We start from the raw sequence: 25,091 nt of genomic DNA, 5'->3' as shown, positions 1-25,091 counted from the left end.
GTTTTTGTCTCATCTGACAGATATTTCACTCTCTTTCCAAACACTCGTACTCCCTTCAAACACCGCGCCGTCCATGACCTCGTGAACATAACTAAACTCGGTCAGTAACCAACCCTCCTTATCAAAGGCAGAGTCAACTTACCAGCCACCAATTAATGTAAAATCCTTCCCGCTCCGTCGGAACACCATTGGAATAGTCGCACCCGTCAACACAAATACCACATCCCCGGTTTTGGTCTCGGGCGGAAGCATCGCATACATGACGTGGGAAAGCTCAAGACATTGCACCGTCCCAAACCTTCTCCCAAGTCTATATTTCAGTCTCGACTCCTGAACCTGTGCCTCCCACGCAGCTTCCCGTCCCGTAGCATCCCCCGTATAATTCTCAAGAAACCCAGCTGGAATATCGTCTTCATCCATGAAGAAACCTCGATGTGCCGCGCAGCGGTAACCCATATAATCGAGATCCCAGACCAGCGTGCTACCAAGAGCATCTACGCAGGTCTCGGTACTGCCAGAGCGATAATACCCTGCATGTACGTTTTCCCGAAGCGCGAGGTTCCTGGATTCGCGAATGCATGCGTAACCAGTATCGTGTGGCCGACTCATCGATGTGATTCCTCCGACGAGTCTCGCGCGGACGGTAAGCAAATTTGTGTTGATATCAATAGAACCATCGAACTTCGTGTCGGCACTACTATTGAATTTCCTACCGTGCTTCACGGTTCCCCATCCACACCAAAGCGGCGGGTCCTGAGCTTCTGATGTATAGGGCACACTCAGATCAGGGACCCAGCTTGGAAGCGTCGGATCTCGATAGGGTCCTCGACCAAGAGCGAGGAAGTCCGTGTATCCTTCTGCTTCTAAGACGGCCGTTGTGACTCTGGTATACATTTCCTTCCACTCCACGCCGAATAGCTCGCCTTGGTAATCATGATACAGCCCGATGAACGCCAGAATCCGGTCTTCCTTATCTTGACATCCCCAGGCGTGGAACTTTTGCAGCCATGAAGCCATACTTGTAAGCGCGCCTCCGGTCTTCCACATCCGGCGCGCGACGTACATTTCCAAGAACGATCGCCAGCGGAAAGTGAACTCTTCACTATAAGGAGATTCTTGCCTTGTGAACGGTCGCCCGCTTGAGTAAGTAAATTCCACGAGATCGTAGAACCGCTGGAGATCCATTTGCTGATACCCACACATGAACACCACCTCATTCGAGCACGCAAGTTCCTGAACCATCCACGCCCGTCCGAACCAATCTCGATTCATCACTCCATCTCCAAAGTCGAGCCAGAATCTCTCGTCTCGCTCGTACCGATCGATAAGACTCTTCAAATCGACCCTATCCAGCGACGAAAAGTGCGAAAGTGCATTGTCGCTCTGCGGACTCGGTGGGCCTAGCCATATCACCGTCTCCTCTGCGCAAGCATATATCTCGCCCATGAGCAACAGCTGTTGATACTTCTCGGAGCCGATTTTCAGAGGACTCGTTTGGTCGATACATATCGCATCGAACCAGATATTTCGTGGGCGAGTGAGACGAGCGCGGATATATCGGAGCGCGGAATGTAAGTTCGTGAAGACGCTTTTGACAGTTACGCCGTTGATAACCATTTCTTTGTACTCGAGCTTTTTGACCGTTTTGCCATCGATGATGATCTCGCGAGAGTCGGTGGACCAGCGATAGGATAGAGCTATGTAATCTTTCTCCCAGTAGTTGACCAACTTCATCTGGAAGTCTAGCGGATCGTCCAGACTTCCCGGTGTCAAAGTGACTACACGTATCTGATCTTCCGGGTTTTCAATTCGAAGCTCTTGATATACATCCGCGAGACTTTTCACAACTTCAGGCTCGCATTCCTCCGTGTTCTTACTACTTGACCCTGATCTCAGCCGCGGCCGATACGCAGGCGTAGTGCTACGAGCGCTACTTCCCTCCCCTTCAACGAACGTCCGGCCATGAACCTTTCCGTAATCTTTGATGGTTTTGACACCCGTCGTGCTCCTGCTGGTGGACGGCCGGCCAAATATCTCAGTCTTCGCTTTTTCGACGAGAGCTTCTGCCGTTCCTCCCACTAGCCCGTCGACGTATTCTCGAGCTACCTTTCCCGCGATTCCTGCTGCGATCGAGGCGAGAAAACTCATGTTTGCCTGTCGCTTTGATCACGCTTAGAGATTGAGACTCATCGAGCGCGAGTTTATCGTTCAGAATCGTTTTGCGAACATTGCGAGGCTGTGAGAGCGACATGGTGGGAGAGATTGGCGTATTGATTATTTGCGTGGTTAGCACGATTTGATTACGAGGCTGCGAGAAAGCCATAGTGGGAGAGCTTGGTGTATTGATTATTTATTTGATTGGTACGATTTGATTTGAGGCTTTCCGTCTCTGCTTCAGCTGTCGAGCTCCTCTGCAATACTTAACCCTAATGGTCGTCAAGGTCGTATTGAACGGCCAAAAGTTCACACACTGCAATGAAGACTGTATTGGCTAGTTTAATCACCTCAGGCCTAACCATTTTCAGAGATTTATCGCACGGAGAATGGCGACTTGTTGATTCCTCGCTCGAGTAGTTGTCTGTGCACGTGACATGAAGACGAAAGAAGGCCCTCACATCAACTAAACCTGTCGATTCGTCGGGTGGGAAATTGAGAGTCTGTATACGGGCAGCTGCTTGCGAAAGTTCGAAGCTCTACAACATGACGGATGAAAAATTAGTTTAATCAAGTATTAGAAATTCTGAATCGAAAACACAGACCATCATTACAAAATTCAGTAGAGCCTCTAATGTGAGATATCGAGAATTCAAACCTACAAATCAAATTACTAGCAACATTGTCGCGCGTATAACGCGTGCTCTTAGCGCGTTCATTCTTGCTTTTCTATTCGTACCCAAATCCTGTCCAGAACAGTTCTCACTTCCATGAATCATATCTTTAGCCTACCCAACCCCATCGACCAAAACAATCAACCGTACCATGTACTTACTAGCAAACCCCCAAGATAGGTATTATTAGAAGTCACAATCTGGTGGGTCTTGCAAGGGAAAAACAAAAGTCAGAAACTAAGATCGGCATGCGAAGCCACACATCGTTAAATACTGTTTTTGGAAGTGTTGAGCGGCACAGCTTGTGATACTACCTTGGATAGAGGCGTGGTACATTTGTACGTCATGGAGTTTGGATGGGAGTTTTCGTACTTTGTTTGTGTCTGAGACGAGCGTGTCGAGCGTGTTGAGGTATCACCACGTGGGGAACATGTGGATGTTGTGTAGGCCTGGTCTAGTGTGTGTGATGGGATTGAGGGCGGACCGATCGGGTGGGTATGGAGTACAGGATTTTGAAATTGGTAGATGGAGACGGCAATTAGATTTGACAAGTTTAATTGCTCTAGAAAACGCGACATGCTGTATTGATGATTGGTGATAGACTAGCAAAGAAATTCCATATGCAAAACAATTGCCAACGGGTATACTGCAATACAAACTCCTTATCCAAACACTCCCAAGCCTCTGCCTTTCGACTGCTACCTTTCCATTGCCTATTCCAAGCGCTCGAAGCGCTGCCCCGTTTATCGAAAAATTCGGTCTTGCCAAATAGCCGTTAGGTTAGGAAGACCTTCCAAATGCATCACCGATATCACCGACCTAAGCTCGTTCCGGTCCGTAAACCGTGCCCCCGTTGTGGAAAGTCTGACCCCCGTCGAGATCCACTGGGACTGGCCATCGATACACATTTCCAAGCGCCAGAGTCCAGAGTCCAGATATCGTTGTAACGAAGCACAACTTTGTCGTCCTGTTAGTTGGGAGTTGTTGCACATATGTAGTGCAGGTACTAACCTCGGCTACGAGAACCCCCCCTCAAGAGTCCAGCGCAGGCTCAACCTTCTCGTACTTGCTTCTCACAAAGCTGTCGTAATCTTTAGGATCGTAACCCTCAACCTCTTCGTTCCTGATCTCCACTATTTCCTCGGGCAGCGCCAGATGTCGATATGCGATCGGCAGGGCAAAGGGAAAGGTGAACATTACGCAATAAAAGAGCCATTTGGCGATCAGCAGGACGCGGTCGGAGCTCTGCCACTGGTTGAGGAAGTTGTGGAAGGAGAGCACCCAGATGTTGGGCGATGTCGTCTCGAAGCTCATGGTGAATGAGTGAGGTGGTGATGATGATGGAGATGTCTGGCCTCTTCGGGGGGATATGGTGAGATTAGAGTTGTTGGATCACGGTGGTTATGAAGCTTGGAAGAGAATAGCTCGGCTGTGAGGTCAGGCGCAGCAGCAAGTATGGAGTAAGGTTACGACGGGGCCAATGGCGGTCAGCGTGTGGTCGCGTAAAGCAGTCTCGCATGCCAGACACATGCCAAAAAATACTCGCACCAGCGCGATGGAGTCAACTTGTCTCGCATCTAGCCGCATCGCTAACTTAAACGACCACGGCTAAATCCCCCTTATTATTGTAATGCATCGCGGATAATCCTGCGGTTCGCACATATTACATCTTACTCAGTAGCAGCAGTAGGAGGTCTGACACCAAGAGGATTCGATCGCTTGTACGGAGTACGGAAGTCAAGGCAAGACCTGTTTAACCGCCACGTGTTGTCCCTGCGGTCATCACACCCTCTCGCACTTCACACCGCGCCGCATGGTATTATCCCCAAGAAGCTTAGAAGCGCATCTCACCTCTCACCTCTCACCTCTCACCTCTCACCTCTCACCAACAAGGGGACCACTCTCATCCACCAGGGAACCACGGTGTTTAGAGGGAATAAACAGCGACCCGTTCTATGCACGAAACCCTCATTCAGCACGTCTTCCCAGCCTCTATCGGGTGTCTCCACCAAACGATGTTACGCTTCCGCAGACCCCTCCCCCTCGTCCACTCTACCACCAAAATAACACCTCAGAGGCTCAGAAATTCCCACCAAACAAGCCCAGAAAAGAAACGTCCAAAGGCCCCATTCCAGCGAACCACAGCCACGCCGGTCCCAGGAAACAAGGTTATTTCCACCAACGCTGCACGACGACTGGTGGGTTCTGCACCCACGATTATGTCCTCGCGTACCATTGGATCTCTCCTCCCATGCGCAACCCCATTTCGGAGACCACCACTTCGCCCAATTAATCAAATAACCTCTAGGCTCTTGCTGCGAGAAACGCACCCTGTATATATCATGTAGGTGAGCAAGAACCGCGAAAGAGGAGGCTGACCGCCACGCCCACGTAATATTGGGGTCAAGATGGAGCGCTGATTTGCCTGGCTCGTCGGTTCCCGTCCCCACCCTCTGGGCGTGAGATGGGATGGGTGGAGGATGGGATTGTGTATGCGACATGGCATGGTGGGCGAGTATGTATAGGCTTACGGACCGCACCTCTTTTTTCCGATCTGCCTCTGCTTTTGATGTTGCGCATGTGGAACGATTGGAAGAGATGTCTATGATTGAAGTGATGGAATTGAGGTTCTCGAATTAAGCCGTGTTTGCTTTTACATTTATATATACAGCTGTGTATCGACATTGATAGCTACCCCTCCATTATCGCATAAGGCTGAGCTTGGGCTTGAGCTCGGGGAATCCGAATCGCAATCGCAAAGATGAGTGTCTGGGGAGGAAAACACGATCAAGCGGGACGCATAGACAGGAAAGCCTATTTTGTAAGTTATCTTTCTTCACTTCCTAAAACATCTTATTTGTTACTTCCCAAATCTTTAATTTTCCATATCACTAACACCACATCCCGAAGCTCTCAACACTTATCTTACTCATCATCTGCCTCTTCACCACCGTCTCCAGACTCTACATCCGCGTCTTCATCCAGCGCGAATTCACACTCGATGACGGACTCATCCTCGTCGGCTTCTCCTGTCTCGTCGCTGGATTAGTCCTCTTTTACACCATTGCCGAAGAGCAATTCCTCGTCTCCGATCTCACGTACAATGGCGTCGATGCGCTGTTTCGCGCGCCGCCAAACTGGCTAGATCAGGTTATGGATTATGAGAAACAGGTCATCAACTCCCTGTTATGTACGTGGGCGGCCATCGTCTGCGTGAAACTTAGTTTTATCTTCTTTTTCCGGAAGTTGGTGGAAAGGATAAGGGCGATGATGATTTTTTGGTGGGTGGTGTTACTGTTTAATTTGGGCGTTTGTGGATATGGATTTAGTGTTTATGTCTTGGCTTGTCCGGATAGGAAGAATATCAATCTCGCGCAAGCTCGTAAGTAATCCCTTTTCCTCCAAACCATATCATGAAGCTAATCCAAACCAGTACAATGCGGATTCGGCCCTAAAGCAGATAAATCAGTCCAATACGCCCTTTCCCAAATGGTTCTCGACGTGGTCGGCGATCTCCTAAGTAACCACCCCCACATGCTTCCCCCTTAACCTCGCTAACCAGTTAGTCCTCGCCATTCCCATCCGCCTAATCTGGCAAATCAAAATCCGCCTCTCTCAAAAACTCGCCCTTGCCGCCTCCCTCTGCCTCACCATCCTCATGATAACCACCACCATCATCCGCGTGTCCGGCCTCAAAGGCGCGCCCGACGGCGCCCTCGACTCCGGCTGGGAAGTTTACTGGCAGATCATCTCGGCCGAAGTCGGCATCGCCATGACGGCCGTCACAGCTTTCCGCACCATGCTCGTGAACCACCGGTCTGCGTCGCGTAGTGGCGGCCGCGGCGAGGAGCGCTGGAGCGGTATGAAAGGCGTGATGCGCAAGTTGGGGAGCTGGCCAAGTTGGCTGAGCTCCAGTCGTTCAGGGAGTGCGTATACGGAGGAGCATAGACGTGCGAGACCGTTAGACGATTTACCGAGACCGGAAAGAGGGACGTTGACAGGAATTAGAACGTTTATCGAAGGTCAGGGAACGGGACGCGGCCAGGGGTTTGAGAGGGTCGATACGAGGGGGAGCAGTGGGGAGTTAAGGACGTTAGCGGAGGAGGAGAATTGGCCGCTTCCTACGATCGTGAGAGAGCCGCCTAAGGCGAGAGCTATTGAGGTTAGACAGGAGGTTTGGAGGTCGAGTGAGAGTGTAAGTTCTTTCTAACAGTACTTTGTGGATTATCAACTAATCCAAAACAGAGACACGATTTAGAATCCGGTGTGGGGGAACATGAACATAAGAGACAAACAAGCGCCGATATGATGCTTCCGAGAGTTGAACATCAGCGGCAAACGAGTGCGGATCTGATGCTACCGAGGAACGAACATAAAAGACAGACCAGTGCGGATTTGATGCTGCCGAGGGTTGAACATAAGAGACAGACGAGTGCGGATCGGATGATACCTAGATAATGTTAATTTGGCGGGAGTTTGAATAGTACATATATATATAATTCGAGATGTTCGAACTTTCGACTGGGAGTATCTAGTTTGTGATTTCGAGCAATCAATTGCCCCTCGCGGTGGGGAAGATAAGTGTCAGTCAAAGACCCTGTACTCCTCGTAGTATCATCTGCAGACTTGGGGTTTCTAACTTTTCTATCACGCTCGTATGTTTCTTCGAATGACTTTCGAATAGACGAAGCTATATAGCGTGAAAGCTTACTATACATAGTATATTATATTATGTAGAACGGTACCGCTCAATTATAGTTTAAGACAGTATTTTATGTAAATTAGTAAGGGTATATGCCTACTTATTATAGAGAACTATAAATTAAAGTTAGGTGTTTACTAACTATCTATCTAATTAGTAGTCTATAGTTAAAAAGTAAGAGTATTCTTTGAAAATTATAAAGGTGAGGATATTGGCGTAGAATGATTTCTTCTATTTAGTAATATACCTACTTATTAATTTAGATAAAGTAGATTTGGGCGGTACCGCTCTATATTTGAGGCTAATGCCAATTCGTAAGAGGTGTAATTGAAATAAGCGAATGTTAAGAATACTGAAATAACCCCCGATTAGTAACTTTAGATTATCTATTTAGATAACGAATAATCTAAGTTCTGTAGTGACCGTAGAGTATACTCCTAAGTCTTCTCCTGTCAAGTTTTCACTTATCTCCATCAAATGTTCGCTCAAGGCTGAGGTGTTCTGTGCTCGAGTGCCTGTCACGAATTGCATTATGCACGACACTGCAGGGTTCTTTTGAAAAGCCTTGCGTGGAACTTTCGAGCTGTGATGTTGCAGCTGCTATGTCGGCCCAAGTCACAGGGCGATGTGGCGCCTCACTGAGTCGGGTTTAAATAAATGGCTTCTTCTCGATCTAGATACTGACAGATCCTTTCTCTGCTCGTTAAACAGTTCTGTCTCCGTCCACATTGATCCTCCTTCGGTCTGGTCGCTCAATAATTTTCACTCAATTGCGGTGGTTAAGTTTATTGCATGATTCGCGATGGAGGAGGAGTCGTTGCAATGGCAGGAGCGACGTACAGACCCTTCCCTCATGGAAAACTCCCAGCACCGAACTGGGCTTAGTTGCGAAATCACCGGCTTTGAACCTCATCTCTTGGATGCAAACCTTTCTTTCTCAGATTTATCATGCTTTGGACCCACTGCTCAATCTGCAGCGACTGCACATCCTATCTCAAGGCAACCAAATTTGTCTATAAGCACTGCATCACGCCTACCCGAATACGCCGCCATCCCATTCATTCGCACCACTCCGGCTGACTTCTCTGAATTGCAATATGGCGATATTACACAAGCTATTGAGAGCTACGATGATAGCCTCATGAGGAATGATTGCCACTCGGAAACGGCGCATCTCTTTTTGAATGAGTGCGACTTTCACAATCGGCAGCAAAAGCCCAGGAACATGGTTCTGCCACCGACGAATTTGGACTCAATCTCATCCCAAAAATGCCATGGGGATTGGGATACACATCGTGCCGAAATCACACAGATGTATAGTGAAGAGCAGAAGACATTAAAGGAGATAATGGAGTTCATGGAGAAGGAACACAAATTCAAAGCCTCGTGGGTCTACGCGCTCCATTGAACAGTGATGTTTCTTAACTCTGACATAGTGAGAAACAATACAAGGCAAAACTCAAGGATTGGAAGATTACCAAGTATATACCTAATCCAATGGCCAAGTGGATGGCAATGAAAGCCGAGGAGAGGAAACGACTAGGAAAACATGCAACAACGTTTCAATTCAAAAATCAGATCTTGACCGAGGATCGTGTCAAGAGGCTCGTCAGAGATACAAAGACAGACTCGCATATTGCCACAAGTATTACTTTCTTTTTTCGTTTAGTATGCTTTATCTGATAGAAGTTAGATTGTTCTACTCCCGATGAAGTCAAATACTTTACTCCTGTTACTGCTCCGAAGCAGACGCCGAAAACTTTATCAAGTCAGGCGCAGCAGACTTCTCTCGATGGATTTGAAGATTTCACTCAAGAAGATCCCTTTGCAATGGCGATTTTCACAGCATTGGGTGAGAATGAGACCGGTAGGGAAGACGGAGCTACTGGTCTTATCTGCGAACGTAAAATATACGAAGTGCACTATAACTCGAGAGGGCAGCAGTTTACCGTTCTTGTCAAGCCGGACGGCTCCTGGAATATAGCTAAGTGCCAAGATCTCGATCAAGACTCTGCACTTATCTGGACGAAGTTCTATACCAGAGAGCACGACATCGAGAGAAGCGAACTTCTAATCCAATCCCCATTTCTTGTATCGGCGCTTCAAGAAGTCATCACGGAGTATCCGGGAGTCAATATCCAGTCCAAGGCGATCGTCATCAGAGGTTTGCCGGAGTGCATTTTCCACTATCGAACGGAGCTACAGACATACGGCGCAGGTCTAGTCGATATGGCTCCCCGAAAACATCTGGGTTTACTTTTGCAGCATTGCTTCAACGCGCTCAAGCTCCATCTGGATAGATTTTACAGCTCAATGGTCTTCAGCAATTCACCGGGATTAAACTTCGATGACCTTTGGATGGCCTTTCGACCGGGGGAATTGCTATGTCAGGACACCGATGGAAGGATGAACGCTTCGCGTCTAGTCACCATGAGAAGGTCTAATCTATCAACGTGGCATCTTGAGACCCTGAGAATGAGCTTCGATGGCACAAATTTTGGATACGAGCAAACATCATGTGAGGTTCAGCAATATGATGGCTATATGGGCCTTGATCAGCTTCCGATTTTCCCTTTGAAATATCACACAGATGAAAACAATTTGAGGTTGAAACTCGAACAAAGAGGGCGTCGCTACGTTATTTCGTTTGGAGCTGATTTCAGGCAGTATGTGGGTATGGCCAAATCGATCACACGACACGGAATTGATTCCTCTGGTTCTGGAAAAGTCAAAGCTCCATGGGGAGATATTCATGTAAGTCAATCGAATAGAGTGGCTGCGCGTTTGTTAATGGGGCTTCAGGTCAATGGCCGAATAATGATTGACTTTGAAGCCTTTAACAGGAATAACCCGACCTGTAGGGCAGCCTTTTCACATGTTATTGCATCGGCCAACGAAGCTCAACATAGACTGTCGTCAGAAGACTATATTATATGTAACGATCTTTTACCCGGCTTTGCCTTGGAAATTAAGCACTGGTGTTTTTTCAATATAGACCTAGTTACAGAGGTCAATTTCAATACCGCCGCCTTCGATAACCTTGTACTGGAGTCCTCACAGAAGGAGATGATTTCGGCACTGGTGATGTCCCATAACCAGTCCCGCAACGAACTCTCTGGGTTTAAGGACATTATACGGGGCAAAGGTAAGGGCTTGATGCTCTTGCTTCATGGCCAACCAGGTACTGGCAAAACTCTTACTGCTGGCAAGTACCACTCAGTATGATTCTGATTGACACGAATCTAAACTTGACTCAGAAAGCATCTCAGAGCATGCGCGAATGCCTCTGTATAGTATAACCGCTGGCGATCTTGGCACGGATTCATCCTCAGTGGAAAAGAATCTCGCAAAAGCTTTCAGCTTAGCTACAAGCTGGAAGACAATTCTGCTCATTGATGAAGCGGACATCTTCTTGGAGCGACGGTCGACCAATGATCTCCAACGCAACGCCCTGGTTTCAAGTACGTGTTCTACATGGTTGCGAGCATCTCTCAAACACAAATCTGACATTACCGCATAGTCTTTCTACGGATGCTGGAATATTATGAGGGAATCATGTTCCTAACTACAAACCGAGCCGGCAACATTGACCGCGCTTTTTTATCTCGAATCAACGTGATGATACACTTCAATCCACCTGATCAAGACTCTCGAGCCCAGATCTGGAAGCTCTTCATATCCAAGGCACTTGGCGAACAACCACCATGGCTAGACGAAACGGCGCTCCAAAAGCTCGCCACGAAAAATTTGAACGGTCGCGAGATACGAAATGTCGTTGTAATAGCTGGGCGGCTTGCGGAATCGCATGGCTGTAAATTGAGCGTGCACGAGATTGAAAGAGCGTTGGAGGAGCGGAGAATGATGGGAATTCATCTTAATGGTCGACATAAAGGAAACGTTAGGTCGGAGCCGCATCGTGGTAGGACGGAAGAAACACCGAGGCCTAAAAGGCGCCGTCTGGAGTTCTCAGCAACCGAGGAAGAGTCGGCTGATGAGTAGTGACGTGATTATAGTGAAGTAGACACAGATTTAGGAAAGGATTATGCTGTAAGTAAGTGCTGATGCTCTTCCTACCATTCGAAAAACCGCCATATACGATAGCGATGATCGTGGTGGTTTACGTGACAATGGCGCTTTTTACAGTGAAGAGTAGCAGAAGCATTGAAACACAAGAACGAACGCCTCATCTAGTTTATTGATAGGTGTTACACGATCAGATCTGCCTTTGTCAGAATGTAGGGTAAGCTATATGACAGGACAGAACGTATAAGGGTAATGCCTAGTATCAAGCAACTGAAACTCAGAAGTAAAAATTGTCTAGAAGACCTTCACTCACTAATACCACAATTTACCCCCTTTACATCTCGCTTAATTAATCCTTATATACTCACCTCCGGGCCTCCCGAATTTAAGCTCGAAGCACGTCTATCACTCTCTTCTCACACGTAGAAACTAAGACTACTTCTCGTTCATTCGCTTTATTGACCTCTATTGTCCTTGCGTCGCTTACTGCTCTGGCTTGGGATACTTTCTTAACTTCCTAACGCTCGGTGAGGATGTCTTGTTAGTGTTATATTCGCTCGCACTGTAAAGTTATTATATCGATATATACTTACAGCCTAGCATGTTAGACACTTTTAATATCTAGCGATTTCTAAACATACATCCGTATATTGCAACGACATCGTCGTCGAGTCGTGATTAGAGGAATCGCGTTTAGTGATAAGATCGCTAGATATATATTCTTATATCGTTTAGCTCGCTAAGCCTTTCTTATATCCAGGATTGACTATTGTGACCTTGAAGTAGCTTATACATTTTCGACAGCTTATTCTTTCTAGTAATAACCGTTGAGGTTTAGGAGATGAAGCGAGGTTGAGCTAATTGTGTAGAGCTATATAGGTGGTTAGATGTAAAACAGAAGCGGGGACTAATAAGAGAAGTAGCGTGAGTGATAAGTAAGAGGAGGATAATTAGGGCGGTCATGATACTAACTAACAAAATAAAGAAACTATTTTTAGCGGAAATCTCATTCTCAAATAGGTCATACTACTCATTAGCCACCTTAAGATTTGACGTAAGAAAAGCGTTTCCATTCTTATCTAACAAACAAGAAAATATTAGTTCTAGGGTATCAATCCAAAACTCCCCAACCCAATGCATCTATCTAATGTAGATCTGTCTATCAACAAAATCGCTCATATCCTAACATATCCAACAAAACACCCAAAAAGCTCTACACAAGAACAAACTCCCCTCTATCAAATGCCCCTCTACACATTCTAAAATGCTCCTCTAATCAAGGCCACAGCCCCCTCGGGAAAAACGTAACACGATTCCGTCGTCCAAACACCTGACTATACTCATCCTTCAAATTAAACTGCTCCTCAGGTCCACTTAGATAATCATCCCGTTTACTCAGGATATGTCTTCGTAACGCGATGTTCCACGCAAAACTACTCGTGTCGATACCACCAAACTCGGTCGCGCGCAGCAACACCTCGTAGTCAATCAGCCCCTGCTGGTCCCAGGTTAGGGCTTTGAGCTCGAGGAGCTCGGATTCGGAGAGCAGATCGTGTTTGTTTACTGTGGTGATGTTGTGGACTGCAGCGTCGGCGCGGAAACGTTCGGTGTCTTCTACAGAGCCCGAGGCGACGTATATGACGTTCAGATTCGCGGCGCGCGCTTGTGCGATGTAGCCTGCGGACTGCTCTTCATAAGGTGTCCAACCAGCTTCGACGGCGTCTTTGGAGGTGCGCAGGTGCGCGCCGTGATAGGCGTTGGACTGGATGCCGTTTACGGGCAGGAAGTTGGGGAGGTGCGTGGTGTGCAGGTTGTAGAGGATTGTGGCGGCGAGACGGCGGACAGAGAGGGGAAAGCGGAAGATTCGACCAAAGGTGTTCATGAAGGGGACGCCGTCGTGGTGCATGGGCCAGAGAAGGATGTTGCTGCCGATGTCGACGTGTTTGGTTTGCGTGCTGTCGAGGTCGAAGGTTTCGTTGGCCATCCAGCGGTCGAATTGACTTCGCCATTTCTCGGGCGCGGCGAGGAGGGTGATGAGTTCGGGCGAGACTTCCCAGCCGTCGTTCATGGGATCTTGGGGATTGCATTTGTGAGGATCGCGGAAGGTGGGTGGGTTGTCGAGGACCTTTAATCGTGGACAAGCTGCTTGAAGCGTTTCTTTGAAATACGCGCTGTCAAACATGTAATCGAATCTGACTTTCGGCCCACTGTGTAGATTGCTCAGGTCCGTATTCGATCGCAAGAGGATGTCTGGCATCACAAAGCCGGTTGCTGTAAACTCTTATCAGCTGTTATCCTCTCTTAACTATATCTCCAAATACATACCACCAGCTTCAATCACAAACCTCACACAATCCACAAAAACATTCCGTATATTCCCCATCCCCCCTCCCCTCGTCGCCTCACACGACATAACCAAGCCCTCCTGCCAACTCGTCCTCGCACACAAATCCTGCAAAGGCTTCGCATCAAACGGCCCATCAATTTCCGTCCCCAGAATCTTCGCAATGAAATCCTCCTTCTCGATAGACGCCCCCATCTCTGACGTCTGCTCACCACCTAGACTCGCCGGCGCGCTCGGAAACGCAGGCAGAAACGCCCTGCTCCCATCCCCCAACCCATCATGTCTGAAATAGTAGAAGGCCGGCACCGAAACGACAAACAGCGCAAACGCAAGTCGTACCGCCGTCGTGACGTTGCTCGGAGCCAGCATATTTCGTGTCCCTCGTTTCTCTCCCAAAAAGTTCATTTGCGACGCTCGATAGATGCTCGATATCCGAATAGCGATTCCGACGTACCGATAACTCCGTAAAGACAGAAGATAGGTATTCACCTAAAAAGAAAAAAGAGAGCAAGCAAAGAAAAATGATTAACGCAGCATGTCCACTCAGTCAGCAAACCTAAATATGTCAAAACCGTCCAAGACGTAAAGAGTAAAAAGGGGGCTCGGTCGGCGAGCCAGAGCTGTGGCCCACCGCCGTTGCTCCCGAAATCGAGATTATGAGATGAGATTGGAAGTTCGAACTTTTTGACGGGGTTTCCCGTCGTTATCTGAACCGCGATTGGATCGCTCGCGCATGATGAGATGGAACGCGGACCCATGTATTTAGGGGTCTGGCCGCATTTGGTTCTTTATTTAGTTATTCTGAAGTGTGTGTCATGACTGTAACTTGACATAATAATCAGCGGCGCCCATCACCAAAATATATGTTGGATAAGCGTTTAAATTTTTTTTACATGAAATCACACAAATCACGCATACATTTGGCCGTTGTTTTTGAAGTCGGTAGCCTATCAGTGCAGATATTAATCGCCGGTATGCAGTGTACGATACTATATTTCAACCTCATCGTACACAGTGTATTACACGAGAAACGTGCGGATTCGGGAGGATGAAACATACGAAAGACAAGTCACAGCATTTTCGACCCGACGTCTCGGGTCATGGAACGCGACGTTTGTGTCACCAACATTATATATTAAATATGCTGTACTCCATGGCCTATTTACAGCTCGTCCAAACATTACAACACCTTCTAAACACCCTTACTGAAGCAAACCACATCCAATGTAAGATTGGAAAGACCAATGTCTTTCCATCCGCGTCAAACGTAGAAGCGGCATCTTCGGTACGCCAAATCAAATTCCTAGAGGAGAAAAGAAGCATGAAGCCAATTGAATAAACCCAACTATTAATCCGCATTGCCCACTAATTTTTGAATGGCCCACTCCATTGATTCCAAGTCAAGTAACGGCTAGAGAAAACAGGAAATTTAATCTAATTCACCTAGTTTCGGCATAAAGAGAGTAAAAACAAAAGAAGCTTCCCAGGGTATCCGATCTTCGAAAAATCAATCCATCAGCAGCAGAAAAGGCCCTCAAAATTATTGGGGCCATGACCATTAATCCGCTCTCATTCATCGCCGAAACTCCGCAAATGTCAAGAATGCTTGGAAATGCGGACTGAGATCATGCATGTCCGCTAATATTACACCAAATTCATGATCGCGACACTCTTATACATGGTCACACCTAGGATTCTGGGTGTGCGGGTTGCGGGTGTGACTGTGGGTGCGGTTGAGGCTGAGGTGGTGGATAGTATTGGGCATGAGGTTCTTGCTGCTCCTGGCCGGACTCTTCTGCAATTCTTTGAGGGAGGTCGTCCCTTTTGACATCCATGCTTTTTCCTCTCGCTGCGCCAGCCATGCTCTGTCGCTCAGTTGGTGCAGGAGGGCTCTTGTTGCGTTCTTTTTCAGCTTCTTTCTCCTTGCTCTCCTCACGTTTCTCGCGCATCTTGTTTTTGATCCATCCTAGAGGCCCTTTCTTTTCCTCATAACCAGCACCAGAACTCGGATGACTTTCGTTACTTGAATATGGATGTGTAGCAACAAGAGTAGACTCCGTGCCGACAGGTACAGTGTCACCAGTAAAGCTTTTGCGTGGACGTGAAGCACTACCTACTGAGCTCGTACTGGCACCTGCTCCTGCATCCGACCCGAGACCGCGTCCAGGTGCAAGAGTATTTCCATGGTTAGAAGAATCACGATGCCTTGAGAGTCGCCACCTTGACCGTTTCTCTCTTTGCTCGGTCGCAGCAGCTATTTCCTCGCGATGATCCGCATCGGACTGGTCATTGAAGGATGAATGCGAATGTACTGAGACTGGTGGAGAGCGTCCCTTGGGCCTCATATCTAAAGCAGTTGCATGATCTACCTCTGGTTGCGGGGGATGAGCGTACTGTGTACTTTGCTGCAGAACTCGTTCGGGAGTTTGTTCTGCGCGAGGAGTTTGGGTTGCTGGTGGGGTAGCATCCTGAGGATCGTAATGCGAAGGAACACCTGAAGGTATTGTTTCCAGGACGGGTCTCTCGACAACTTCTTGTGGGCCCGCTGACGGTTGAACAGCGGGTGACGAAGTAGTGGACATGCTGGGCTGTGGTGCGTGTAGGGAGTTTGTTGATGACTGCGCGCTTGGGTTTGAGCTTGGCTGTCGCTGCTTCTTTCTCAACTTGTTCGGTTGCTTCTTTTCGGCATCGACCGTGGGTGATCTATTGAAGAAGCTCGACACACTCCTGTCCTTTTGCGGTGTAGATACCTCTGCCTTCTCACTTTGATCAGAAAGCAGTCTCTCTTGGCTTGCGACGACGAAATCGGCATTAGAAGAGGGGGCAAGACTTGATCGCCCAACGGGAGTCGTAGGACCAAATCTAGCTGATGATGGAGATACATTGCGATCTGTTTGCACCCTCGCGTTGGGTGACAAGTTGCGAGGTTGAGTTTGCGCCGGGGTAAATATAGGTGTGACCGGTGACGGTGAGTTGGAAGTTCTTTGCATACGGTTGCCGGGCAAACCGGGTGACCTCTTGGAAGGGACTGTATTACTGCGATTTAACCCGCCGGTTGCGGTATGTGACAATGCTGGGCTGGCTGGGCTTGGAGCACCATTGGATTGTCTTGAAGCTCTCGACGACACGGAGACGTTTCGTCGTGGCAAGCCTCCAAGTTTTCTCACGCTGTCTGCGCCCGCACTTGCATTTGATGCGGATCTGCCTATCATGGGGCTCTTTCCTGGTGTCTTCGGAGTGCCAGGAGGAGTGATACCTGACTGGACTTCGTGGACCGTCTGCTCATCGGCAGCTGTTCCACGCATGCCGATGAGGAAGTGATCTTGGTTTTCGATCAAAAAGATCAAAACGTCTTGGCTCAGACGATACTCGCTAGGCGCCATATCATGAGCAGGATGTGACAACATCCCCGGTTGGAAGATCGCAGCTAGATTTTGCGAGTTCATTCGATTCTCGTCAGACTTTGATGCGAAAACCGCGAGGAGATCAAGAATGTACAACAGCAGCTGGCGGTTGAGCGGGGGAAGTTCTGTAATCAGCTGCTGGTAAGTGGTGATGGCATGGCTGACATTGAAAGAATCGGGTAGCTGTGGTCCTTCATTGTCCCCCACAGCTTGCATTGTATGTCCTCTGAGAGGTTCTCGGAAGCGATCATAGAGATCCAGGGGAACAATAGGTTCCGGCAAAAGGTTCAGATATCTTCTCAGCACATTTGCGGCATCATGCACAGTGTATCCAGCCCAGTCAAGGCCCTTGCCATAGCGTTCTGGTGAGTCGAAGATTGTCTTGAGTTCTTTGATTCTTTTTTCTGAGCCACTTAGACGAAAGATACCCTCCACATTAGTTGCTATTCATTGTCAGCTTGTCATCTTATGGGGGCTATCAGATTTGATGCAGACCTTTTTCCTTCAAATAAACTCCACATTTCGCGACAACAATTGGTACATATCCATAAATGTAGCTTTTCCCCTCCGCATCGACAAGAGAGATTGCTACGTTCGCATAGGTGATACTTTGACGGAGGGGTACGCCGAAAATGCCTGGAGCTTGTTCTGCTGTTTGACCTGTAAGCTTAGCAAAGCGCTTTAAACGAAACACATTGAACGCATTAAACAAGTGAGAGAAATTTCGGGACTTTGAGGAAGACTCGGTTTCCGCATGAAAAGCATCGCCAGTTTCGCTACGTTCACGTTCGAGCTGAGTCATTAAGCCTCCCCCAGGTTTCAAAGATTGCACACTTGCAGCTTTTCGCAATTCTTGTTTTTTGACACTTTTCGATGTCCAGACGACGCTTGAAGTGCGTCTAACTTTGATGTGATTGCAGGGCGCGTCAGAGTCGAGCTTTCGGTCTGAGAGGCGTGTAGCACTAGCATCGATCGTTGCAGTTTTGAGGGCAATATTGGGAATACTGTAGCCACAAGCAACTGCTGCGTTCTCTACTAGTCCAGCCTCCCGAAAAGTTGCGCTATGTTGCCTAGGAGTCTTTGCAACAAATATCGAGTCCTGACGAGTGAAAGCATCCCTAGAAGGGATGTTTGGGTTGTGATGGGCGCGGTAATTACCTTGTGCATCTTGCTTCTTGGTTTCCTTTCTAAATCCCGCCCACCATGACTTCAGATTCTGTTTCGTAGGAGGCGAGGTAGCTTGTACGGAAGCTGGTTGGGGAGTTGGATATGCCTGCTGAGAGGAGGAAGGTATTGGATGATCCGAATTTATATTAGCCATGGCTCACCCCGTCGGCTCGTCGCCGTACGTGAAGCTCTATAGCGTTCGCAGAGGAGAATGTCGAGAGGGTGCAAGTCCGTCGGGTCGATGTTAGGCAGCTTCGCGCAAGCTAATAGAAGACTTCGTTGATGATAGCAGGTTACTATTTCTTTTAGATACTCGTTCGGCTGGCCGTCGATCGGAGGTATGTACCTACAGATGCCGTTGTTATTCACGAAGGGTTTCGCAGGTTCGTCAGTCGTCTGGCCGGATTGTGGAATGGGCGCCAGTAGATTGATCGGGCGCAAGACGCGACAACGAGGGCACCAGTAAGCGCGGAAAGCACGGGCAACAGCAGCGGTTGATGAGGTTGGTAAACACCAGCGGAAAGTAAATCAAGGCAGACTGAGATGTCGGTTTGGTGAAGAGGGAGGGAGGAGTCGTGGGCGAGGAGACGAAAAGCTGTGATTGCCAATGGCAGTGTGGCTGGTGGGAGTGGAAGATGAGGGTTGTGCTGTGCTTGGAACCTTGGTAGAGCGACGAGTCTTCCAGCAGGACCAGTCAGGCAGACGAACGAGCTTGCAGCAAGGCAGAGGGCATGAGAGCAGAGGATTGGAGGAAATCGACAGTGAGGAGCGAGCTTGGGGGCTTAGCGGGATGCTGGTCCAAGCTTCAGAGCAATTGAGAGAAGTCCATACAGTCACGTGGTGTCAACAGCTGTGGCTTGTGCCTAGCTGGAGCTGACCTCGACTTGGCTGACCTCAGTCACTATATCTCCGTTTCTCTGGGAATTGGCTGGAATTGTGAATCCACGCCTAGCTTAGTCGCGATTGCAACATCATGAAGTACTTTTACATGGTACGCTCCATTGGATTCAAGACCTGAACTGTGTGTAGAATCTAGCGAGAAGGAGGAACCTTTAGATATGTTGGACATCGTGACGATGCGTTGGTGGGACCTCTGCGGTAGTTCTCCTGGTGACTTCATGGTGCTTACAACTAATAACTTCCCATTTAATTCTACCTAGGGACTAACTAAGAGGGCAGCGAGCATAAGTAGTGAGGAAAGAATGATCTAAGCGAAATGCGATGTTCTCTAAGATTACCTTTATCATGTTTACATTGACTTTCATAGTCAATAAACAAACATTAAAGCCAGGAAAAAGCGTAGGGAATTCGGCACGGCAAGCAAGAACTCGGCTTGCTCCACAGAATCTGTTTATTGATAATTTAGTCCAAGAAGTTGGTCGAGCAGTCGAGGTCCTGCTCCAAAGAGCTACTCGGGAGTCGGGAGTCGTTGAAAGTAAATAGAGGGGCAAGTGAATCATCGTTGGACAGCTCGATACGATCTGCAAGTCCGCTATCGAACTGTCTCGTATCGAACCGTCCTAATTTGTCCTTTGGAGTTCTGGACGTTTTGGCCTGGAATTAGTCTTTATGCCTCAGACATCCAATGGAGCTCAAAACATCGGATCAAAGAAGCTCAAGCTCCGACCAGATGACGGGCCGCTAGCGAGTCGAAATTCTAAACCCTGGACACTCGAGAATAGCTTCACGGAGTATCAGAAACGCAGCGAATATCACATTCTATATCTCGAACAGACACTCCGCGAAGACAGATCATATCAAGAGATATCGCCTCAGATACATCAAAATAAATCCCATACAAAACTCAACATGGACGGGTATGTTAGCTCGCATTGTTAGGATCGGCAGCTTCGAAGCAATATGCTAATTGATTAACAGACTTACCGCAGCTGAGCAGAGAGAGTTCCAATCTCGCATGGAACGAAAACAGATGAAGGAGTTTATGGGTGTAAGTCTTTTACTGCTCTCATAGGATTTCACTTGTTGTCAATGGCGCAAGTCTAGCCGGATTCGACTGGAGGGAAGGAATTGTTGAGTTTGAAGATGATGCGCTCCAACTTCTTTTCCACATCCATCGGCAACGCTTGAAGGCTTCTGGAAGTGCAAGGCCTCTGAGGGTCTCCAGGTTCTCAAGGCTAGTCTGCCAACAGATATGATGGCTGTAAAGGGGAAGGGGCAGCTCCGACCGGAAGTCTTGTTTCTTATACGATTTGGCTATCTATCATAGCCTTTCGGGGCCCAATTCTCTTTCTCGATGGGTTTACCATGCGCAAATCTGGACTAAACTATACACTTATCACTCAGACTAACAAGTAACCTACAGATGTTCTCCGGCCTCGTCAACCACTGCTTCGAATCCTGCATCGATGACTTCACCACCAAATCCCTCGTCCAACGCGAAACCGGCTGCGTAACAAGATGCGTAAAGAAATTCATGGCGGGAAGTGAAAGAATCGGACAGAGATTCCAGGAGCAACAGGCACAGATGATGCAACAACCACCCCCGGGAAGATAAATCAAGAGCAGATGCAGATGGAATACTTAATGCGAGAAGTTATGGTGTAGAAAAGGGATGATTTGCTGTATGATTAGGGAATATGTGATGATAGCAGGCTTCTTCGTTCTTGTACGGTATCGCCATACCTGGGGAGGGTGGTTCATTCGTCTTGATATGGACGCTTTGGCGGAAATGGGATGTATACCAGTTTGGAAATTCCGCTCTATATCAGTCGAAAGTACAGAAATTACATCGATGACATAATGCCCACAAATGGCATGAGCTTGAATTTGTGAAAAGGGGCCAGCCCAGGTTGGGATTTAGGCTCTGCAGCCGGACCCAAAGTCTTCTAACATTGACTTAACCGTCAACGAGAAATCACATATATGGCTCCTCATACACTTTTTGGCCAGTCTGAGATCTAGCAACCGTAGAGTTGACCAACTTCGCAAATAAGCCAGTAAGTACCATTTTAAAGTTCATTAGCGACAACATATTTGCAAACTTCTATACCGATCTAGGGGAGCTTTTAATCTCAATACAATTACAAGGCTTAGCGGCTCAGCTTCTAGTCAGACTAACGTGTTGCGATCGTGCTTTAGATTCAGATACCTCAATGTTGAGAACTGCATCATGGGGTATGCTTTGCTCCTGGATAGGAGAAATGTGTCTTATTGTATCTCATGAACCGAGAGCAAGCTTCAAGCTTGGTTGGTTCGAGTGGGGTCTGTTGTTAATTTTGTAGCAAGTTCTTTTTCAGCAGATAGAAATACCTGTCAGACAGTGATTATCATTTACTTCTTTATAACAAACACTTGCACTTCGAGATCTGTCAATTGAATCTCGAGAGTCGAAACCGATAAGCAAGGCTTTCTTTATTCTTGAACTCTATGCGTGTATGTCATCGCTAGAGCAGGTCACAACAAACATTTGCTAACGTCCATAGCAGAGATTGACGATTTTGTGTTCTCGTCGGTGGAACCTAAATTTATATCTCAGCAGATTCTGAATCACTAACTGCATGTCTTCTACTGGTAGCTCTTTCCTCTTACACTCCTGGCTCAAAGACACGTTAATCGTCTGGCTTATTGTATGTTTACATCCGTCTCCATCTAATACATGCTGTAATTCAAGCACTTCGAGTATAGGGTAAAGAGAAGGATTAGCGTGTTTGTATAAATGTAGACTATCTGAAGAATGCAAGGGAAAATTTCTTGAGCTGTTAGATGACAATTTAATTTTGCTAAAGAGACGTCTTTCTTTAACGCGCAAATAGCTTGCGAAAGTAGACGATTTACTTCGCCTCCAGTGGTTCAGTAATTCAAGTGAAGAACCACTAGACTTTCAACGTACCTTTTCAATTTCGAAGGTTGCTAGTTGTCAAATGATCCTTCGCTGAATCAACAGCCTCATTTGAGTCCTACTAAAAGTCCAGAAATACCTCAGACAACCTAACTTGAGCTTCTTCCTGCTTTATGAGCTAAGTACTCCTATCTAGATTACATGACCCTTTCTCTAGCAAAGTCTTTTTAACTTCCTCTATCAGCGTCAAATTATCTTGGATTATAAACCCAAAAACAGCCATTCCTGTCACATACGACCATAGACTGAGGAGAAATGGGCATCCCGTCCGCTCTGCCATACATAAGCCTCAGATCGGTAGATTAGTAGTTGGGTGGGTGACCACCAGCGAATACCTACTGTTGTATGTTTTGCTTTCGTGATTTTGTTGTGCTGGTGCGTTAAGCGAGATTGAGGTTGAGAGGGCATACAGTAAGTCGAAGAAGATTTTCACAGGACACTAGTAAGGTCTTCTTGGGAACTCCAGATGTTTTTTTTAGATTTCCAATAGACTTCGATTTGTTTCTTTTCATACGGAGAAGTGATGGGTGCAGGATAGCGAGCGAACGAAATTTACACAAGCTTCTCTTGTTCGAAATGTGTACCTCCTAGTGAAAAGGGTGAAATAATAAAGAAGCCATCAAATTACTAAGTCATGTACAGAACCAAAACAGGATGTGTTAGTATCTTGCTCAGAAACAAACTATCGTTCTCTTCTTCTACATTTGCGTATCTCTTAACTTGGCCAGTACAGGTATTTGATATAGAAAAACTCGCTTAATCCAAGTCTTCGCCCCTGAAAACCATCATCCCAATTTATTCACCATGATTATTCCACATCTCCCAAATGAAAGATCGCACCGAACGATGCTCATGGAATCTATAGCGGCTCGCATCTCAATAATCTGAATAGAGCGGCTTCCTCCGACCTAGAAGCGCTGGATCACTACATCGTCTGCAGCTATCGACACTACGTATTACCAGCCTAAGCTATGCTACTTAACAAACACAAACAATCAACATATTTAAAATATTCAGGAATCTATTGAACTTTCCAATTCAGTATAGAGCTTCCCTCAAAAGTCGATATCAAACAATCGTTGGATCAAGACTACTACTTTTCCCTTTAGACCTCTCATTGCCTACTTTGATGACACATAACTTCAGGCTCTTAGGACTTTATGGGTCTAATGCATTTCCTTGTAACAAATGCGTAACCTTAAACGAAATTACGCGACCAGGCTAATTAGACGATTATGAAAGTGGCAGATGAGATATGGCGCTTTCATCGAGCCAAGCTTGTAAACAAGCGAATATCCCCTGGACAGGACCACTTTGTGTAGAGCTATAGACTTTGAAGTAGTTACATGCCATGAGTTTTGAGGGAGAAATGAGTCTGACTATAGCAGAGTACGAGTACAATGGGTAGTTGATAAGGCTAGAACCTATTCACATGGAACCATGGTAGAAATAAAAAAACCTATACATAAGGGCATCTAAGTGCAGTTTTGAAGAGTAACACCACCTCAGACGTCCCGATCAAAACCGCAGACTACACCACTGCCTCACGAAACCCACTACTTCTCTTCAACCACGTCCCAAAATCCTGCAACTCAGGATACACCTCCCTCGCCTTCTCAATATCCACCGCATACCCACCCGTCTCAAACCACTTGAACATAGCCCCAATATCCTTCATCGCCATCTTCAACACACTCCCTACAGCACAAAACGTAGTCGGCATCTCCACCCCCATCTCCCTCTTAAACACCTCACACGCCTCCTCAAAATTCAACTCATCCCCTGCAATCCCAATCGCCTTCCCAGCAAACCTCGCCGGATCCAACAACGCCTTCGCGGCAAAAGCCCCAATATCATTCGCAGCAACGACCTGGATCCGTCGAGCTCCGACTTGTTTCCACATAGCCGCGAATCCCTTCCCGGGGAAGTCGGGCGTGAGATTGTCCATGAATGTCACGGGTCGGAGGATCGTCCAGGCCATGGACGTACCAGCGGCTTTCTCTTTGAGATACTGCTCGATGCGGAATTTCGTCGCAATGTGTGCGACGGGCGTGGGATTTCGATCTGAGGCGACATCTCCCCCGCGATCAGCGGACGTGAAGACGAAATGTTTGACGCCTTTTGCGATGCTGGCGTCGATGAGGCCGTGAGCTTGCGCTTCTTCGGATCCGGTTGGGCCATGGACGGTCACGCAGAATACGGCATTTATTTGGGTATTTGCGTTTGTAAATATTTCTTTGGGTGATGATGGATCGCCTTGTAACAGGGTGATGCGGGAGTCAAGTGCAGCAAGAGCTTTGGCTCTGGGAGATGTTGTGTTTCGCGTGAGAGCTAGTATTTGGATTGATGGAACCGAAGGCGTTGCTAGAAGTGCCGTAATTACTGAACCACCTTGAGTTCCTGTGGCGCCAACTATTAAAAAAGTTTGAGAAGCCATCTTAGTATGGCTGTAAAGGTAATAGTATCTTAGTAATTCTATTTGGATCGTCTATGCTGAATGCCTTCGCTGACAGTGAGGTCACGCTGATGAAATAATAACTTGGAAAGATATCGAAATCCATTGCGGAGAGCCGAAACTTTATAGTCTTCGTCTTAAAAGTTAAGAAATCCCAACTATTTCACGCTTTCTGATTTGCACCTCGGAGGAATAGCTGATGAAGTGGTGTTTCAGACAGCCAATTTGCGGAGGAATACAGCCCCGCCATCGGCCGTAATGGTCACTATCTCAGTTGAAGTCATATCAACCTACGCCGCATCAGCCGCC

The 25,091-nt window shown here is 47.4% G+C and overlaps 8 protein-coding genes across 8 annotated transcripts; 3 read left to right on the top strand and 5 right to left on the bottom strand.

Moving 5' to 3' along the window:
- Positions 1-9: 9 nt before the first annotated feature.
- On the bottom strand, positions 10-2,148 carry GLAREA_07725 (ankyrin and HET-containing protein; the record flags this gene model as incomplete). The annotated part of the gene is made up of 2 exons (XM_008082412.1): positions 10-91; positions 143-2,148. The coding sequence occupies 2 exons, from the start codon at positions 2,146-2,148 to the stop codon at positions 10-12; spliced, it is 2,088 nt and encodes a 695-aa protein (XP_008080603.1).
- Positions 2,149-3,647: 1,499 nt separating this feature from the next.
- On the bottom strand, positions 3,648-4,142 carry GLAREA_07724 (uncharacterized protein; the record flags this gene model as incomplete). Its single annotated transcript, XM_008082411.1, has 2 exons — positions 3,648-3,785; positions 3,906-4,142. The coding sequence occupies 2 exons, from the start codon at positions 4,140-4,142 to the stop codon at positions 3,648-3,650; spliced, it is 375 nt and encodes a 124-aa protein (XP_008080602.1).
- Positions 4,143-5,589: 1,447 nt separating this feature from the next.
- GLAREA_07723 (uncharacterized protein) lies at positions 5,590-7,286 on the top strand (the record flags this gene model as incomplete). Its single annotated transcript, XM_008082410.1, has 5 exons — positions 5,590-5,649; positions 5,739-6,210; positions 6,262-6,348; positions 6,395-7,023; positions 7,074-7,286. 5 exons carry the CDS (start codon positions 5,590-5,592, stop codon positions 7,284-7,286), a joined length of 1,461 nt encoding a protein of 486 aa, XP_008080601.1.
- Positions 7,287-8,332: 1,046 nt separating this feature from the next.
- Positions 8,333-11,529, top strand: GLAREA_07722 (P-loop containing nucleoside triphosphate hydrolase; the record flags this gene model as incomplete). Its single annotated transcript, XM_008082409.1, has 6 exons — positions 8,333-8,916; positions 8,967-9,175; positions 9,224-10,284; positions 10,333-10,739; positions 10,792-10,991; positions 11,051-11,529. 6 exons carry the CDS (start codon positions 8,333-8,335, stop codon positions 11,527-11,529), a joined length of 2,940 nt encoding a protein of 979 aa, XP_008080600.1.
- Positions 11,530-12,829: 1,300 nt separating this feature from the next.
- GLAREA_07721 (uncharacterized protein) lies at positions 12,830-14,266 on the bottom strand (the record flags this gene model as incomplete). Its single annotated transcript, XM_008082408.1, has 2 exons — positions 12,830-13,824; positions 13,879-14,266. 2 exons carry the CDS (start codon positions 14,264-14,266, stop codon positions 12,830-12,832), a joined length of 1,383 nt encoding a protein of 460 aa, XP_008080599.1.
- A 1,319-nt stretch (positions 14,267-15,585) lies between these two features.
- On the bottom strand, positions 15,586-18,622 carry GLAREA_07720 (GTPase activation, GAP; the record flags this gene model as incomplete). The annotated part of the gene is made up of 2 exons (XM_008082407.1): positions 15,586-17,744; positions 17,797-18,622. The coding sequence occupies 2 exons, from the start codon at positions 18,620-18,622 to the stop codon at positions 15,586-15,588; spliced, it is 2,985 nt and encodes a 994-aa protein (XP_008080598.1).
- A 1,415-nt stretch (positions 18,623-20,037) lies between these two features.
- GLAREA_07719 (Tim10-like protein) lies at positions 20,038-20,983 on the top strand (the record flags this gene model as incomplete). The annotated part of the gene is made up of 3 exons (XM_008082406.1): positions 20,038-20,285; positions 20,347-20,416; positions 20,792-20,983. 3 exons carry the CDS (start codon positions 20,038-20,040, stop codon positions 20,981-20,983), a joined length of 510 nt encoding a protein of 169 aa, XP_008080597.1.
- A 2,875-nt stretch (positions 20,984-23,858) lies between these two features.
- GLAREA_07718 (NAD(P)-binding Rossmann-fold containing protein) lies at positions 23,859-24,764 on the bottom strand (the record flags this gene model as incomplete). The annotated part of the gene is made up of 1 exon (XM_008082405.1): positions 23,859-24,764. The coding sequence occupies one exon, from the start codon at positions 24,762-24,764 to the stop codon at positions 23,859-23,861; it is 906 nt and encodes a 301-aa protein (XP_008080596.1).
- Between the last annotated feature and the right edge of the window lie 327 nt (positions 24,765-25,091).

The sequence above is a fragment of the Glarea lozoyensis genome, assembly GCF_000409485.1.
Source record: "Glarea lozoyensis ATCC 20868 chromosome Unknown GLAREA16, whole genome shotgun sequence".
NCBI lineage: Eukaryota > Fungi > Ascomycota > Leotiomycetes > Helotiales > Helotiaceae > Glarea > Glarea lozoyensis.
Note: the sequence above shows the minus strand (reverse complement) of the source record. Positions and strands in the feature narration are given on the sequence as shown.